Here is a 15,351-nt window from a genome sequence, read left to right as displayed (position 1 = left end):
TTCTTCAAGAGGACTCCTCCAAAGCCAGTCGCTGACTGGGCATCCTCCATCATGCAAAGTCCTTCCTTGGCACACCTGAGCTCCTGACCATGTAAAAAGCTTTCATCCGCAGCCTGATGGAGTGCTCTCCCCTCTGGACTGGCGCTGCCACCTCTCACCTTTCTCGGCTTCAGGCTTTGGAAACCAAGGCATTTAGGGTCATTGGTATCTTCCGTGATGAGGCTGAGTCTTTGGGTCTCTCACTCTCTCACTGCAGGCAGATCAGTGGTCTTTCTCTTTTCTACTGTCTCCTCTCTGGCCTGGCACCCCCCCCTCCACTCCTGCTCTGTCTGCTATCTGTCCCTCCCATATTAATGCAGGGTGCTCAACATCTGCCAGCAGCCCCCTTCTGGTAAAACTACTAAAATCAAGAATCACTGCTCACCTTCACTCTTCCATTCCCCTCTTTTTTTTTTCCCCGCCTTTGGAACAAACTCCCACATTCTCTTCAATCCCACTCTTACTTCCATGTCTTAAACACAGCTGTTCACCACCATCTCTTTTCTACCTCCATCCAAAACCATAACCTTTTCTACCCCCATTAATCCACCCCAAGCCCACCTCCTTCAACTTCCCTGTTTTCCCTCCTGAAAGTCCCTGTAGTGTCCATTTTGTTTACCCTGTGTACGCCACCCCATCCCTCTCCCTTCCACAGATCTCCTCATGTCTCTTTTCCCCACTTTTTTGCTTCCCTCTTCCTCCGCTTTTGTTTCCTGCTCCTTTAATTATATGTTATGTGTGTTTGCTCTCATACGAGCTTCAACATTGTATGTTAAAAATAAAAAACAGTAAAATGCTCATGCTTTTCCTGTTCTTAAATACACTTAGCTTTTGATTATTAATGATGTAGCAGGTGTGCTGACATTGTTCTTGCATTATTCTTCAGAGTACTTGAAGACTCCACTGGATGAGTATGTGAAGCAGTTTGGTATAGTACGGGTGCTCAGACAGAAGGAGCGGAAGGGTCTGATTAATGCACGGCTTCTGGGAGCAGGCGAGGCGAAGGGTGACGTGCTCACGTTTCTTGATGCACACTGTGAGTAAAGTTATAGTGCATTCACTGAGCGAGACTTTTCCAAAGTATAAAACTTTTGTGTTTGTATTTTATGAAATACGAGGTGAATGCACCCGGCACTGCCCGGGTTCTTTTTGAATGAATTTAATCTTCTATACATATGTCTGACGCGAGCCCAGTATCGGTTCCCTATTGGGCCATGGCAGTCATAGGCTAAGGGGGTTGGTGAGGGGGAAACACACCCCCTCCCCCCCCCCGCTCCCGGCCAAGGGGCCTTGCCACATAGCCTATAACCTTCCCAGGGCCCATTCCACATTTTTTGTTTCAGTGGTTAGCTCCTAACTTTCACCTTTCAGGAGATTAGCACGTGCAGACAAACAAAAAATTAAAATCATATGTTAGATATATTGCATATGGCGTTGGCCCCATGTCAATTGGCTGAACTTGAAAAATTAACATTGCAAAATCAGGTGATGACGTCATAATTCGGAAACCGGAAGTCGGAAGTACAATTCTTTTACATCACGACACTCCCGGGTACATGTTCTGTCAGCATGTGAAGTTTGGTGAGGATCAGTCCAGTATTTTTCGTGTGCATAGGTCACAGACAGACACACTTTCAACTTTATATATATATATATATATATATATATATATATATATATATATATATATATATATATATATATATATATATATATATATATATATTGTGAGAGTTGCTTAATTTTTTTTTCTTTTCTTTAATGGGGTTAGGGAATCCTTAGACGTACAATGATGAGATATCAAACATACCTTGATTTGATATTCAGATTCAATGACTTATTTACATAAACCTTTTGATTTTGGTTCACTATTTGCTGCCGCATTAATCGATACCATAGTTAGAACGAGTCCTCTTTTGTGTTTCTTTCACTTCAACCATGAATTCCTTTGCAGACTATGCTGTCATCATTGTGTCTTTGTGATGTTGGTAGATGCACCCCAGAGTGGCTGAGTACCGGTGTATTGCTACACCTGAGTGTATGTTTGTGCTCTGGCAACTTGCGCCTTGTCAATGCAGCCTCCAGAAGTATCATGCTTTCACCAGATACCTCGTCTTGTAACTTTCGCTTCCAGCAGTGCTGTGTTCTGGACTCCATCCTGCATGTCTTCACCAAAGCCTCAACATGCCCACATCACTGTATGCTCCAGCATGCTTTACTGATAGACCCCCTCCAATGCATGACCTGGGGGTCTTTGGTCTCCGAATGACTCGAGTCTACAAAGTCTATCATCTAAAGCGTGGACCAAGTTGGGAGGAATCCATAACTGGGCAGGAGGAGGAGGAGGAAAAGAAGTGGGGGTGGAAGAGGAGGAGGTACAACAGGACCAGGAGGAGAAGGGGAACAGAGGAGGAGGAGAATAGCAGCAGTAGGAGGTGAAGGAGGCAGAGCAGGATGGAACATCAGCAGCAACAACAAGAGGAGGAGGAACAGCAGCAACTAGAATAGCACTCGGTGGAGTGCATACCTCTGCCAGGTTGAACAGTTTGTTTTGTCTCCCACTGATGGGCCGGTTCTGCATCCGTATGTTAACCAAAACTGAATCTTGTTCTTGTCATCTCCCCAAATCATCCACCAAGTTTTTTTTTTTTTTTTTTTTTTTTTTTTTTTTTTTTTCATCCATACACAACATTTTGAGATATCATGCTATATATCGTTTTTGGCCCCAACTCTCCATCTCCCATCTGAAGAATCACTTAAATATATAATTCTACCAAGTATGTGTACCCTACCAAGTCATTTATACAAAATAAAATCATTTTCCCTGATTTTTTTTTTCTTTTTTACCTTTAACTACCTCGATTGTAACAATTGTAAATAAAATACAATAATAACATAAAATAGAGAAGAAAAATAATAATTTTAATGTATAGTTGAAAGAATGATTGAGTTTGATTGAACAACCGATTTGGGAGGGAGTTTCACCTTTATCAGATCGTTTTATAACATACAGTTTTGTCTCCAATGTTAAGGTTCTGCATTTCTTATTTACAGGAACATCACTGCAATATTTATCAGCCATGAGTAGGGTTCGTTGTCACGATAAAATAAGTGGCACTATGATTGCAACTGCGATCAGTACAACACTGTACAATACACGGGATATTGTAGACCAGGTGACGCTCACTCTTTACATCCCATGGAAGAAAGAATTACGCTCCGCCCAACAAATGAGTCCTGAGTTGCACCACCGAAGATTGGTTTGAAGGTACAAGTGAATGTTCATAGAGCAGACATAAAAAAAATGAACAAAAATAATGAAAATATCTCATTGGGGTTGGTTCGTAAGTCAGGGACTCCCTGTACTTTAATAATAAATAAAAAAAATCTCTGATCCAAATCCACAAACTGATCTTCAACAAAATATAAGCAATTTTTTTTTTGTCAAACACCAAACCTGTCCACCACATTTTGTCCGAATCCATCCATAACTTTTTGAGATGTGTGATATCATCTTTGGCCTTGTCTCTCAATGGTGAAGAATCACTCTAAAATTATAGTATCCGGATCCAGATCTTCACCAAAATCGAAACAATTTGTACTTGTCACAGACACAACCAAATTTAGTCTGAATCCGTCCATAACTTTTTGAGATATCCTGCTCACAAACAAACAAGACATATGTCGTGCATAACACGATACTTGCGAAATCCAAAAAAGCAATAGTTACCATGGAAAGAGCAATTTGGTAACTTTGAAAATTTGACCTATCAACTGTTTTACATGATGGAATGTTGTGCAGAAAAAAATTTGGTTGATACATTTTCTCATTGTGGTCTAATAAGTGTTTTGCATGTTTTGGATGGCATTGATCTTGACCTTTGACTAATTTTGACCAGATCCTATACGCATACGAGTGGGGTATGCTTACACATTGTAAGCAAGAACAAACTTTGCTTCCCATTTCCTCGGGTCACTCATTTGCATTTATTTTTTTCGTTTATTATTTTAATTTATTTATGGATGTTTTCTGATGGTTCTGTGATCTCCCTCTCCCCTCCCCCATTGTATCAGCTTTCATATCCATTGGCACGCCAAATTACCATGCTTCTCCACTGTCTCGGATCGCTCACCTGCATTTATTTATTGTCATTCATTTATTTGAGTCATTGATTTGATGTCCATCGGTACGCGAAATCTCAGCTTTCTTCATCATCCAGAAGGTACCAAACAGTCATGTCATTCAGTGAGTGGTTAGAATGGGCTTCTTAAACACAGATACTACACATGCATTCAAATATGCTGTGCAAGTTTCTGTCTGATACCTCGAAAAAGCCATTTGATTATAATGTGATGAAATTGGTGTCATGGACTTTGGTCTTTGCCACGTGGGACGTTTTCTATTCAATGCGGGATTTTTCCTGACGCAAATAACCAAGATGAGCCGAACATGAAAAAGAAAGACATTTAATTCAATTTTGCATCCTCTTAACTTAGTGGAAACTTTTTTTCCAAATGAACTTTTTTATTCTTTTCTATTTTTTATTCTAAACACTGTTATAGTTGAAGAAGGTTACATGTCAGGAATACCTGTAAAAACATGTACAAATAAAAATTCACTGGATTTGAAAGTATTCAGCCCCTGATGTCAGTACTTTGGTGGAAGCACCTTTTGCAGCAATGACTGCTATGAGTCTTTGTGGGTAGGTCTCTACCAGCTTTGCACAGTGAGATGCTGAAATCTTTGCCTATTCTTCATGTGAAAATTTCCCTAGTTCTGCCAAGTTTAATGGGAATCGTCGATAGACTGGAATCATCAAGTCTCGCCTTAAATGTTCAATTTGGTTCAAGTCCGGACCTTGATTGGGCCACTCAATAACATTTATTTCATTCTTATTCAGCCACTCCAGTGTGGCTTGAGCTTTGTGTTTCGGGTCATTGTCCCGCTGACATGTGAACCTCATGCCCAGTTTCAGATTAATGGCTGACTCGAACAGGTTTTCATCAAGGATTCTCTTGTACTTTGCAGCGACTATTGCCCCTTCTGTCCTGAGAAGCTTCCAGTCCCTGCTGGTGAAAAACAGCCCCATAACATGATGCTGCCCCCACCATGCTTGACAGTAGGGATGTTGTTCGACTTGTGTTAGACATGGCACTGAATTGAGACAAAAATTCAATTTCTGTCTCGTCTGACCACAAAACTTTTCTCCTTATGCCTGCAGTATCATTAAGATACTTTTTCACCAAATCCATACGAGCTGTTCGATGCATCTTTTTCAGTAATAGCTTTTCTTGCCACCTGTCCATAGAGGCCAGCTTTGTGAAGGGAACGTGATATTGTTGATTGATGAGCACTGACCCCCATCTCGGACATCGAGCCTTGGATGTCTTTTAAAGTCATTGTTGGATTTACAGACATCCCAAAGCAACTTCCTGCTTGCCCGGTCGCTGAGTTTGAATGGGCGACCTGATCTGGGTAGAGTCTGGGTGGTATGATACATCTTCCACTTCTTAATGATGGATTTCACCATACTCAAAGGGATAATGAGTGACTTTAAAATTTTCTTATAACCCTCTCCTGAACGGTGTTTCTCACCCACCTTACGTCTGACTTCTTTGGAAACTCCTTGGTCTTCATGGTTTCCTTGATGGCTGATCAAGTGAGTTTCACCTTAAAACTCCTTAGAGAAGTGGGGGAGCTTAATTTTTAAATTAAACCACTCATTACATGCATGTGAAATCTATTACACATATTTTGTAACCTTTCAAACAAATAATTTGCTCCTGAAGTGACTTAGGGTTAATTAGGCAAAGGGTTTGAATATTTATGCAACTGAGAATCATCTGATTTTCTCTGTTAATTTAACTTATTCACATTTTATCTGCTTTATCACTATTCAGCTTTATCACTTTGGAGTAGTTTGTGAAAACGATATATATATATATATATATATATATATATATTTATATATATATATATATATATATATATATATATATATATATATATATATATATATATATATCTATCTATCTATCTATCTATCTATCTATCTATCTATCTATCTATCTATCTATCTATCTATCTATCTATCTATCTATCTATCTATCTATCTATCTATCTATCTATCTATCTATCTATCTATCTATCTATCTATCTATCTATCTATCTATCTATCTATCTATCTATCTATCTATCTATCTATCTATCTATCTATCTATATATATATATATATATATATATATATATATATATATATATATATATATATATATATATATATATATATATAGTTTGAAGCCTGGTGTTGGCACAGTGGTTAGGGCAATGGCTTGGGACCCAAAAGGTCCTGAGTTCAAGCCCGTTGGGACACTGAATTAATGTATGTATGTATATATATATATATATATATATATATATATATATATATATATATATATATATATATATATATATATATATATATATATATATATACCAAGTCGAAAACACCAGGGGGTTGACTCAGCCTGCCATCCTTCCGAGGTCGGCGAAATGAGTACCAGTTGTACTGGGCCCAGTGTATGCCCCAGTTAGAATAGGTGTACCATATCCCTGTGTGTCGTAAGAGGCGACCAGGGTTGCGTCAGGAAGGGCATCCGGCGTAAAAACCTATGCCAAATCATTATGCGGACAACAAAACGAATTTCCATACCGGATTGGTCGAGGCCCGGGTTAGCGAAATGGAGACGGTTGATCCGCTGTGGTGACCCCTAACGGGAGCTAGCCGAAAGAGGAAGATATATATATATATATATATATATATATATATATATATATATATATATATATATATATATATATATATAATTTGATTTGGGAGCTTCATGAAATATGGAATCTTTAGGGTTTGGGGTCTTAATGGTTCTTCTTTGGGGAATCAAAATCAGGAATCTTTGGGGTCTTAATGGTTTATTGGGTCTTAAAAGTCTCAGGGTTTTGGGGGGGTCTTGGTGGTCTTCAGGTTCTTAGTTGTCTTGGGTGTGTTGGGGGGGGCTTTAAGACTCTTAGGGTTACAAACAGTCTTCGGGTTCAAAAGGATCTTCAGGGTTTAGAGGTGATGGGGCTCTAAAGATCTACATGTCTAAAAGGCATGTTCCAATAGTCCGTAATTAATACACGTAGTCAAAGTCCAATTATAATCAAAAATTAACAAACATACTCACAGTCCAACTCGCATTCAAACAGTATGTAATTAATAGACATACTTATAGAGATCGTCCAAGACTTCACCTCAATGATGGTTCACTGTCCACCCGTTAATTTTTTCAGTTTTATATGCAGTATACACATTGATATCAAGTGGATTGGTTGAAAATTGCCGATTTATATGACCTTGACCTTTGACCTTTTGACCTATTAAACTCAAAAACAATAGGCTTCCAGGTGGTGAAGTTTTGTGAAGATCGAAGTAAAATGTGACCTCTAGGTGATTGGCAGACAGAGACAGATGCAATAACAGGCCAGACCAATCAATATACTTGTGAATCTAGGATTTTGCAAGTAACTCACAGGTGAAAACAAAACCACTGTCCAGTAGATAACAACATGAACTGGAGGTGGTGGAGGTTGACGAGGAGTAACAACAACAACAACGGGAGGATGAACAAGAGGAGTCGCAACACCAACAACAGGAGGAGGAAGAACAAGAACCTGAGGAGGAGGAGGTGGTACAACAGGACCACCAAGCAGCACCAGCAGCAGCAACTACAACAACAACTGGAGGGTAAAGAGGATCAGGAGGAAGAGGAAGAGGAGGCACAAAAAATAATGGAGGAGGAGTAGGAGGGACAACAAGAATGGAAGGAGGAAGAACAAGAAGAGGAGGAGGATGAGGATCAACAGCAACTGGGTGAGGACTAACAACAGGAGGAGGGGGAACAATAACAGGTGGAGTAAGGGTCGGAACAACACTGGGAAGAGGAGGAGGAGGCAGAGGAGGAGGAATAACAACAATGGGAACATTAGGAGGAGGAACATCAACAACAGGAGGAACTCGATAGTTCATAGAACACCTTACCCCAGCAGTCTTGACAAAATAAAAAGGACATGGGAATGGTCTTTTAAACTCTCACTTTGCAATGCCAAGCACGATTGATATTGGTTTTGTTCATAAACTTTGAATAACAGGCACAATGTGCTCGGCACCGCCATATTTGTGTGAATGCTGAATCTCGTACATTACTCTGCCCTCAGGCATGAGACGGTGTAAATATTTTTCCAAGTGCTGCTGAACAGAAGGATTTTGAAAGTGCCAATTAGGCGATTTGTGTTCTCCATTGAACACCTGAATTCAAATACATAATTCAGTTGAAGTAAAATAAAGGTTTTAAAGGCTGTCGGAAAAAAAAAACTTTTTCGAAAGTTTACCGATATTTATGTACCTTTCGGAAGTTTACCATCTTTTACGCCACCTTATTTAACATATTAAATTATTTATTTGTGCCTGATGTTTGTGTCCTTTATGACGTCCCTGAAAACAACAGTAAGTTTCCTGTTTGGAAATATCTTCGATTTTGCTTGACTGCCAGACCTGCAGACAGACGAAAAAAGAAAATAAACCAATGTCACCCGCAGGGTGACCCGTATCTTGCCAAAAGGTAACCACGTGTGACTTCTTTAAGGTAACACTGAGGTGAACAGAGCTGCTATCCACCAGGAGCGACTCCTTGAGGAATATCTGCCTACGAGAGATTCCGATGAGAATCGTTCTGCAGAGTAACCATGAAAAATATGCGTTTGCCTCATAACGTCACCAAATGACGTCATAATGTCTCAAGCTTGACATATCTAGAAAGCACTCATCGAGGTGTTCAATTTGAGATACTACACGATATGGTTCCTAAAACTTGAAAATTTGACCTTGGGGTCAAATATGTTTGACCTGAGGCGCTAACCATGAAGGTCAAGGCCCATTGCCACCAAACATTAATCAGCTGAGCGCCAGACCATGCACTATATTCCCATGAAGTTTGAAGACGATCCGATCAAAATTACTCAAAAAATAAGGGTTTCGTCGACTCCCCTGATTTGCGACAAAGTGACCTTGACCTTTGACCTTGACCTTCAAAATTTTGTGCACTGAAAGGGACCTCTATAGGCCTCTGATATGCGAAGTTACAAAAATTTCCAATGATAACTGTGCTCTGCAGAATTTTTTATACGTGATTACAGACAAAAAAACAAAAAAAAAACATACAAGCTGACGAACATATCTTGCAAAAACTTAGTTTTGGCAAGATAAAAACTTACCTTACTCCTCTCGACACATGCACTCAGGATGAGATTCCATACATTTTGCCAATTTCAGAGCCAAAGTACTGTCTAATTACAGGTTTGTGTTCTGCGGTAGTTAAAATATAAATTTCAATTGAATTTAAGTTCTTCCTTGATCATAGACTGACGCCTGTTGACAGACAGACAGACAGACAAAGTGAACCAATTGCTTAACCACACTTTTTGCTTCACGCGTGGGGAGTAATTTTTTCTTTTTTTTTCTAAACCTTGTCGAGGCATGTATGAGAGCTAACACACAACGCACAGCAAGGGGGTCATGAGCCAAGAGGGGTGGGAGTGGGAAGGACAAAACAGTGGGGAATAGAGACATTAGGAGATCTATGGAAGGGAGAGGGATGGGGTGGGGAACATGGGGAATACAAGATGGACATTACAGGGACTTTCAAGAAGGAAAGCAGTGACATTGAAGGAGGTGGGCTTGGGGTGGATTAATGGGGGTAGAAAAGATCGAGGATTTGGATGGGGGATGATAAGAAGTGGTGGTGAACAGCTGTTTTGAAGGCCTGGAGGGAAGGCCATAATAACATCATGATAACGACAGGAGGAGGAGTACGGCGAGGAGGAGGAGGATGGGGAGGGTGGCGGCGAGGAGGAGGAGGGTGGTGACAATTCGGAGGAGGAGGGGGGCAGCGATGATGAGAAGGAGGGTGATGACAACTCCAGATTCTCAGAACAAAGTGACTCTTCTGGCTCAAAAAATAATTAATATCCGACCTCTACACACATTCACATGTGGACGCTACTCAGGAAATGACATTTTGCCTTTGTAAATGTTTGTGCATGAAATTACACATGGGGGTTCCCAAACCTCTTTGTGCATGTAACTATTGTTTGCACATGTACACATAATATATACTTACCGGTGTCTACTTTTTACAGTTATGTACATACTTGTATGTAAGCACGTCTGCCTCTCTGTGACAAACACTGTCATGGTGAATTGGCTCGATGTAAATTTTACGAAGTATGCAGGAAAGAATGCTTTTGACCTTTCCATGTCCAGATTTACTTCAACTGCTGTTGCAAAGAAAAATGGCAAAAAATCCAATAAACCCAGCGATAAGTTTAACTGAACATTTTCCTTAAAATGCTCAGTTAAATATCGGCCGTTTTGGCTTGCTACTCTTGGGGAACTCGCACCACCTCGCAATGGCTGATGATTGGTGCAGTGTTGGTTTGGTAATAGTCAACAAATTCTTTCCAAGGGATGATGCATGAAATAATCTTCGTTTTATTTATTTATTTATTTATTTTTGCATATTCAATATTGACTTCCCTTTCCTTCACCAGGCGAATGCTTTGGGGGCTGGCTTGAGCCTCTCCTGGCCAGAATCGCTGCAAATTTCACAAATGTTGTGAGTCCAGACATCACCACCATTGATTTGAACACTTTTGAAGTCAACAAACCTTCGCCATCTGCATCACACCACAACCGTGGAATCTTTGACTGGAGCCTGACATTTGGTTGGGATGGTCTGCCCGAGCATGACAGTAAGAAGAGAAAGGATGAAACTTATCCCATCACGTATGTAACTTTCATCATTTTTATGACAACTGAACAAAAATCTCTTGTTATTTATCATGAAATAAGATTTTTTTTTTTTTCAATCATAAGAGGATCTCATCGGACAGGACCCTTAACTCAAACTATTAACCTCTTTGACCCTGTTAGTCAATCAATTCCTTTGTTGATCATTGGCAATTTGTCGACATGAAATAGCGTTTCTGTATAAAGTGTAGTTAAAGTTAAAATATGGAAGAAGGAGCAAGGGGTAGGGATAAAAATTAATTAATTGGCTGGATAGGAAAGATAAGGTAGGATATGACATCACAGTTGAGATTACCTGTGAGAGGGAAAATGAACTCGGTGGTTTTGTCCGAGGCTTGGACGTTGGGGCCCATCGCTCAACCCTTGGGACTTGGCTCCGTGTCTGTTTTTCATTCAACACCTGAGTTGATTTAAATGTTGTCTTCACCGAAGCACTATTTTTCATGAAATGAGAATTTTACACAACCTGAAAGAACCAAAACACAACTCTGGACTCTGCTTTAGCAAGATTATCAAGTGTTATGATGCCGGCAAAAGTGCTGGTTTCATATCTTTATATCAAGCTTGTGTAGTTTTGTTGTGCAGGTTTTAATTGCCATCTTGTTTTGGACAATAGCGTACTGTTATTATTTAATTTATTTCCCAAAGGTCAAAGTATTGTTTAAGAATTTATTGTATTTGCTATTTTTCACTTCATATTACTTTTGCCAATCTGACACAAATCAACTGATGATATGTGTTCAACTTCAGGAGCCCAACTCATGCTGGTGGACTCTTCTCGATATCGAAAAAATATTTTGAATACCTGGGGAAATATGACGATGAGATGGAAATATGGGGTGGAGAAAATATTGAAATGTCATTCAGGGTAAGTCTGACCTTTTAAAAAAATTATTATTATTTTTTTTTTTTCACCGTCATCTCATCTCATTGATGCACATATTGTGTGTACGTTTAAAACCATATCATCATCTCATGTGTTGTGTACATGTACTGTTGCTATTGCGTCATGTGTGTCATCTTGTCTCATAGTCTTCTCATGATTGATGCATGTATTTTGTGTAGGTTTAAAACCTTCGTTTGTTCTAACATATCACGTAACCTGGCCTGGCTTTGTGGTGACTATGGTAGCTTGGGATCCGAGGGTCTTGAGTTCGAGCCCTGTTCACCACTGAATTAACAGCTTGACTCAGGCTGTCATCCTTCCGAGGTTGGTGAAACGAGCACCAATGTGTACTGGTAATAGGGGCACTGCATCAGCGGCATAGCCACACCCCTAACCAATGATGCAACCAACAGCTAAAAAGGTTGAACACGATGGGAACATATCACATCTCTCATGTGTTGTCAGTGCTTATTTGTTAAAGAATAAAATAAACAACTACAATTATCATTGGCCACAGATGCCATGTAAATGGTACAAAAGTTGTTGGGTAAGAAATGAACTGCAGTGTGATCCACTGGATGTCTTCCATGGCTTCGGTGTCCCCACCCTCTTCCCCTTGGGTGTAGCTTTGTGGTTGCCGTTGGGTAAATACTAGCTCATCCACTTCACATCAAGGGTTCCACTACCCCTCTCAGCTATCTGAGTTGCCACAAACTGGTCCAATCCGGATGGATGTTTTTGAGGAGACACCATCTCCTGACTGGATGGCCGTTGGCTCCCAAAGGAAGTTCATCCACCCTTTGTCAGGTGTTGTTTTTAGTCCCTACAGGTGGTCACAGTCACCCTTCCCCACTATCAAAACCAGTGAGGGGTGTCGGTTACAGTGTGAACGATGAGGTGAGTATCATCCATAGTCATAACCAGTGGTGCAGTCAGGTGTTCAAATCTAGGGAGGGGCAACTTATCTGATGTGATGGGTGGGAATCAAAGAATTAGACTATTTTTAAGAGTCAATTCTTTATTGAATGATGTGTGATGTCACCAAGTTGAAAGCAAAAAAGACAGTCATCCAAGGTGGCAAAACAATGTAATGGATTATTTCATTGTGAGGTTGGGGTCATTTTTGTGCAATTGGGGTGTGAATATTTTCACAAGGGTTAACTGTACATCACAGTCAGACTCGTGAAACAAGAAAGACACACCGGATCGGTGCAGCACAAAGTGTGCCATCTCTTTAATGGGCCTTTAGCCAGATGTTCCACCTGCTAGCATTAGTTGATGGTCATGAGCTTACACGGTGTCTTTTACAATTGGAGGGTTCATAAAGAATGTGTTGCTGGATATACAGTGCCTTCAGAAAGTATTTACACCCCTTGACTTGTGTTATATTTTGTTGTTAGGGTTAGAATTTAAAATTCTAAATGGATGAAATTTTTTTTTTCACCGATCTCCACAAAATACCCTGAAATGATAAAGTGAAAACATGTTTTTAGAAATTTTTTGCAAATTAATTAAAAATGTAAAGCTGAAACGTCTTGCGTCAAGCAAATATTCAACCCCTGAAGCAATACTTTGTAGAAGTGCCGTTGGCATTGATTACAGCTTTGAATGTTCTTGGATATGTCGATCACCTTTGTACATCTGGATTTGGGGATTTTCTCCCATTCTTCCTTGCAAATCTTTCTCAAGCTCTGTCAAGTTGGATGTGGAGTGTTGGTGAACAGCAATCTTCAAGTGTTTCCACAGATTATCAATGGGATTCAAGTCTGGGCTTTGGCTGGACCACTCAAGGACTTTCATGTTCTTGTTCTGAAGCCATTACAGTGCTGCTTTGGCTGTAAGCTTGGGGGTCATTGTCCTGTTGGAATGTAAATCTTCACCGCAGTCTCAGATTTTTTGCACTCTGAAGCAGGTTATCCTCAAGGATTTGCCTGTATTTGGCTACATTGATTGTTCCCTCTATCCTTACTCTCCCAGTCCCGGCTGCTGAAAAGCGTCCCCATAGCATGATGCATGATGATTTTATTTAAAGTATTCCTCCATGCTTCACAGTAGAGATGGTGTTCGATGGGTGATGAGCTGTGCTCGGTTTCCGCTAAGATGTAGCACATTGTATTCAGGCCAAAGAGTTCAATTTTCATCTCATCAGACCACAGAATCTTTTGCCTCATGCTCTCAGAGTCTTTCATGTGCCTTTTGCAAACTCCAGGCATGATGTCATGTACCTTTTTGTCTGGCCACTCTCCCATAAAGCTGAGATTTGTGAAGTGCTGCAGATACTGTTGTTTTTCTGGAAGGTTCTCCCATCTCAGCCAATGAATTCTGTAGTTCAGAGTGCTCATTGAGTTTTTGTTCACCTCCCTGATCAAGGTTCTTCTTGCCTGGTTGCTCAGTTTGGTCAGATGGCCAGCTCGAGGAAGAGTCTAGGTCCTTCCACATTCTTTCCATTTCCTAATGATGGAGGTCACTGTGATCTTGGGAACTTTGAACACTCTAGAAATTGTTTTATACCCTTCCCCAGATCTATGCCTACTCACATTTCTATCTCAGTTCTACGGACAGTTCCTAAGACTTCATGGTCGAGTTTCTGGTCTGACATAAACTGTCAACTGTGGGACCTTATATAGAAAGGTGTGTTTCTTTTGTAAATCATGTCCAATCAATTGAATTGGCCACAGGTGGACTCTAATCAAGTTGTAGAGACATCTCAAGGATGATCAAAGGAAAATGGATGCACCTAAGCTCAATTTGGAGTGTCATAGCAAAAGGGTTGCATACTTATTGACGCAAATCATTTAAAATTTTAATTTTTAATTAATTTGTAAAAATTTCGACAAACATGTTTTCACTTTGTCATTGTGGGGTATTTTGTGTAGATCGGTAACAAAAAAAAATCTCAATTTAAACCATTTTAAATTCAGGCTGTAACACAACAAAATGTGAAAAAACTCAAGGGGTGTGAATACTTTCTGAAGGCACTGTGTTTCTGTGTCCTCTCTCCTGGTAGCGTGTCGGAAGGATCTTGAGCTGAAAAGGCAGGGGTTAGGCGAGAGCCGGAAGAAAAGCAAAAAACACCAACCTGTTTGTAGGGAAAGTTCAGTACTGTAAGCACCGTGACACTTGGTGAGTGTAATGTTTTTCAGATCTTTGATGTCCACAGCATCAATGATAAGAGAGGTGGGAAGTGGTGCTTTTAGCCCATTACAAGAACAATGTTTTTGTTACACAATAAATTCCTCACCAAAGGTTTTTACTTACGAAATCTACATTGATGACTTCCGTCCTCTGTTTGTGTGTTTGTTTGTGTGTGTGTTTGTGTGTTTGTTTGTAGGCATGATAAATCGAGAACGGAAGAAGCTACCAATGTCAAATTACACCAGGTGATTCAGGAGGGTGATGGCTAGCGCTGATTAGATTTTGATCAAAATCGGTCAAATGTCAAGGTCACAGTGAGGTCAAACATAATTCTGTAAATTCATGTGGAGAAATGGAGTATTTTTGCTTCGGTCGACGTTACGAGTTCGTTTTAACTTCGATTTT

General features: G+C 40.1%; 1 protein-coding gene across 1 annotated transcript in view; it reads left to right on the top strand.

Moving 5' to 3' along the window:
• Nucleotides 1–15,351, top strand: part of LOC147029595 (polypeptide N-acetylgalactosaminyltransferase 3-like) — a 55,072-nt gene that overhangs the window by 10,841 nt on the left and 28,880 nt on the right. Inside the window, exons 3-5 of the mRNA XM_085872746.1 lie at nt 926–1,075; nt 10,667–10,901; nt 11,676–11,793. Coding sequence (XP_085728872.1) covers nt 926–1,075; nt 10,667–10,901; nt 11,676–11,793 — 503 coding nt within the window. The remainder of the gene's footprint in view (nt 1–925; nt 1,076–10,666; nt 10,902–11,675; nt 11,794–15,351) is intronic.

Source organism: Eptatretus burgeri, chromosome 3 (assembly GCF_056783735.1).
Source record: "Eptatretus burgeri isolate ZD-2024b chromosome 3, Ebu_testis_v1, whole genome shotgun sequence".
Lineage (NCBI taxonomy): Eukaryota > Metazoa > Chordata > Myxini > Myxiniformes > Myxinidae > Eptatretus > Eptatretus burgeri.
The sequence above is the reverse complement of the archived record's forward strand: the minus strand, read 5'-3'. Positions and strand labels throughout refer to the sequence as shown.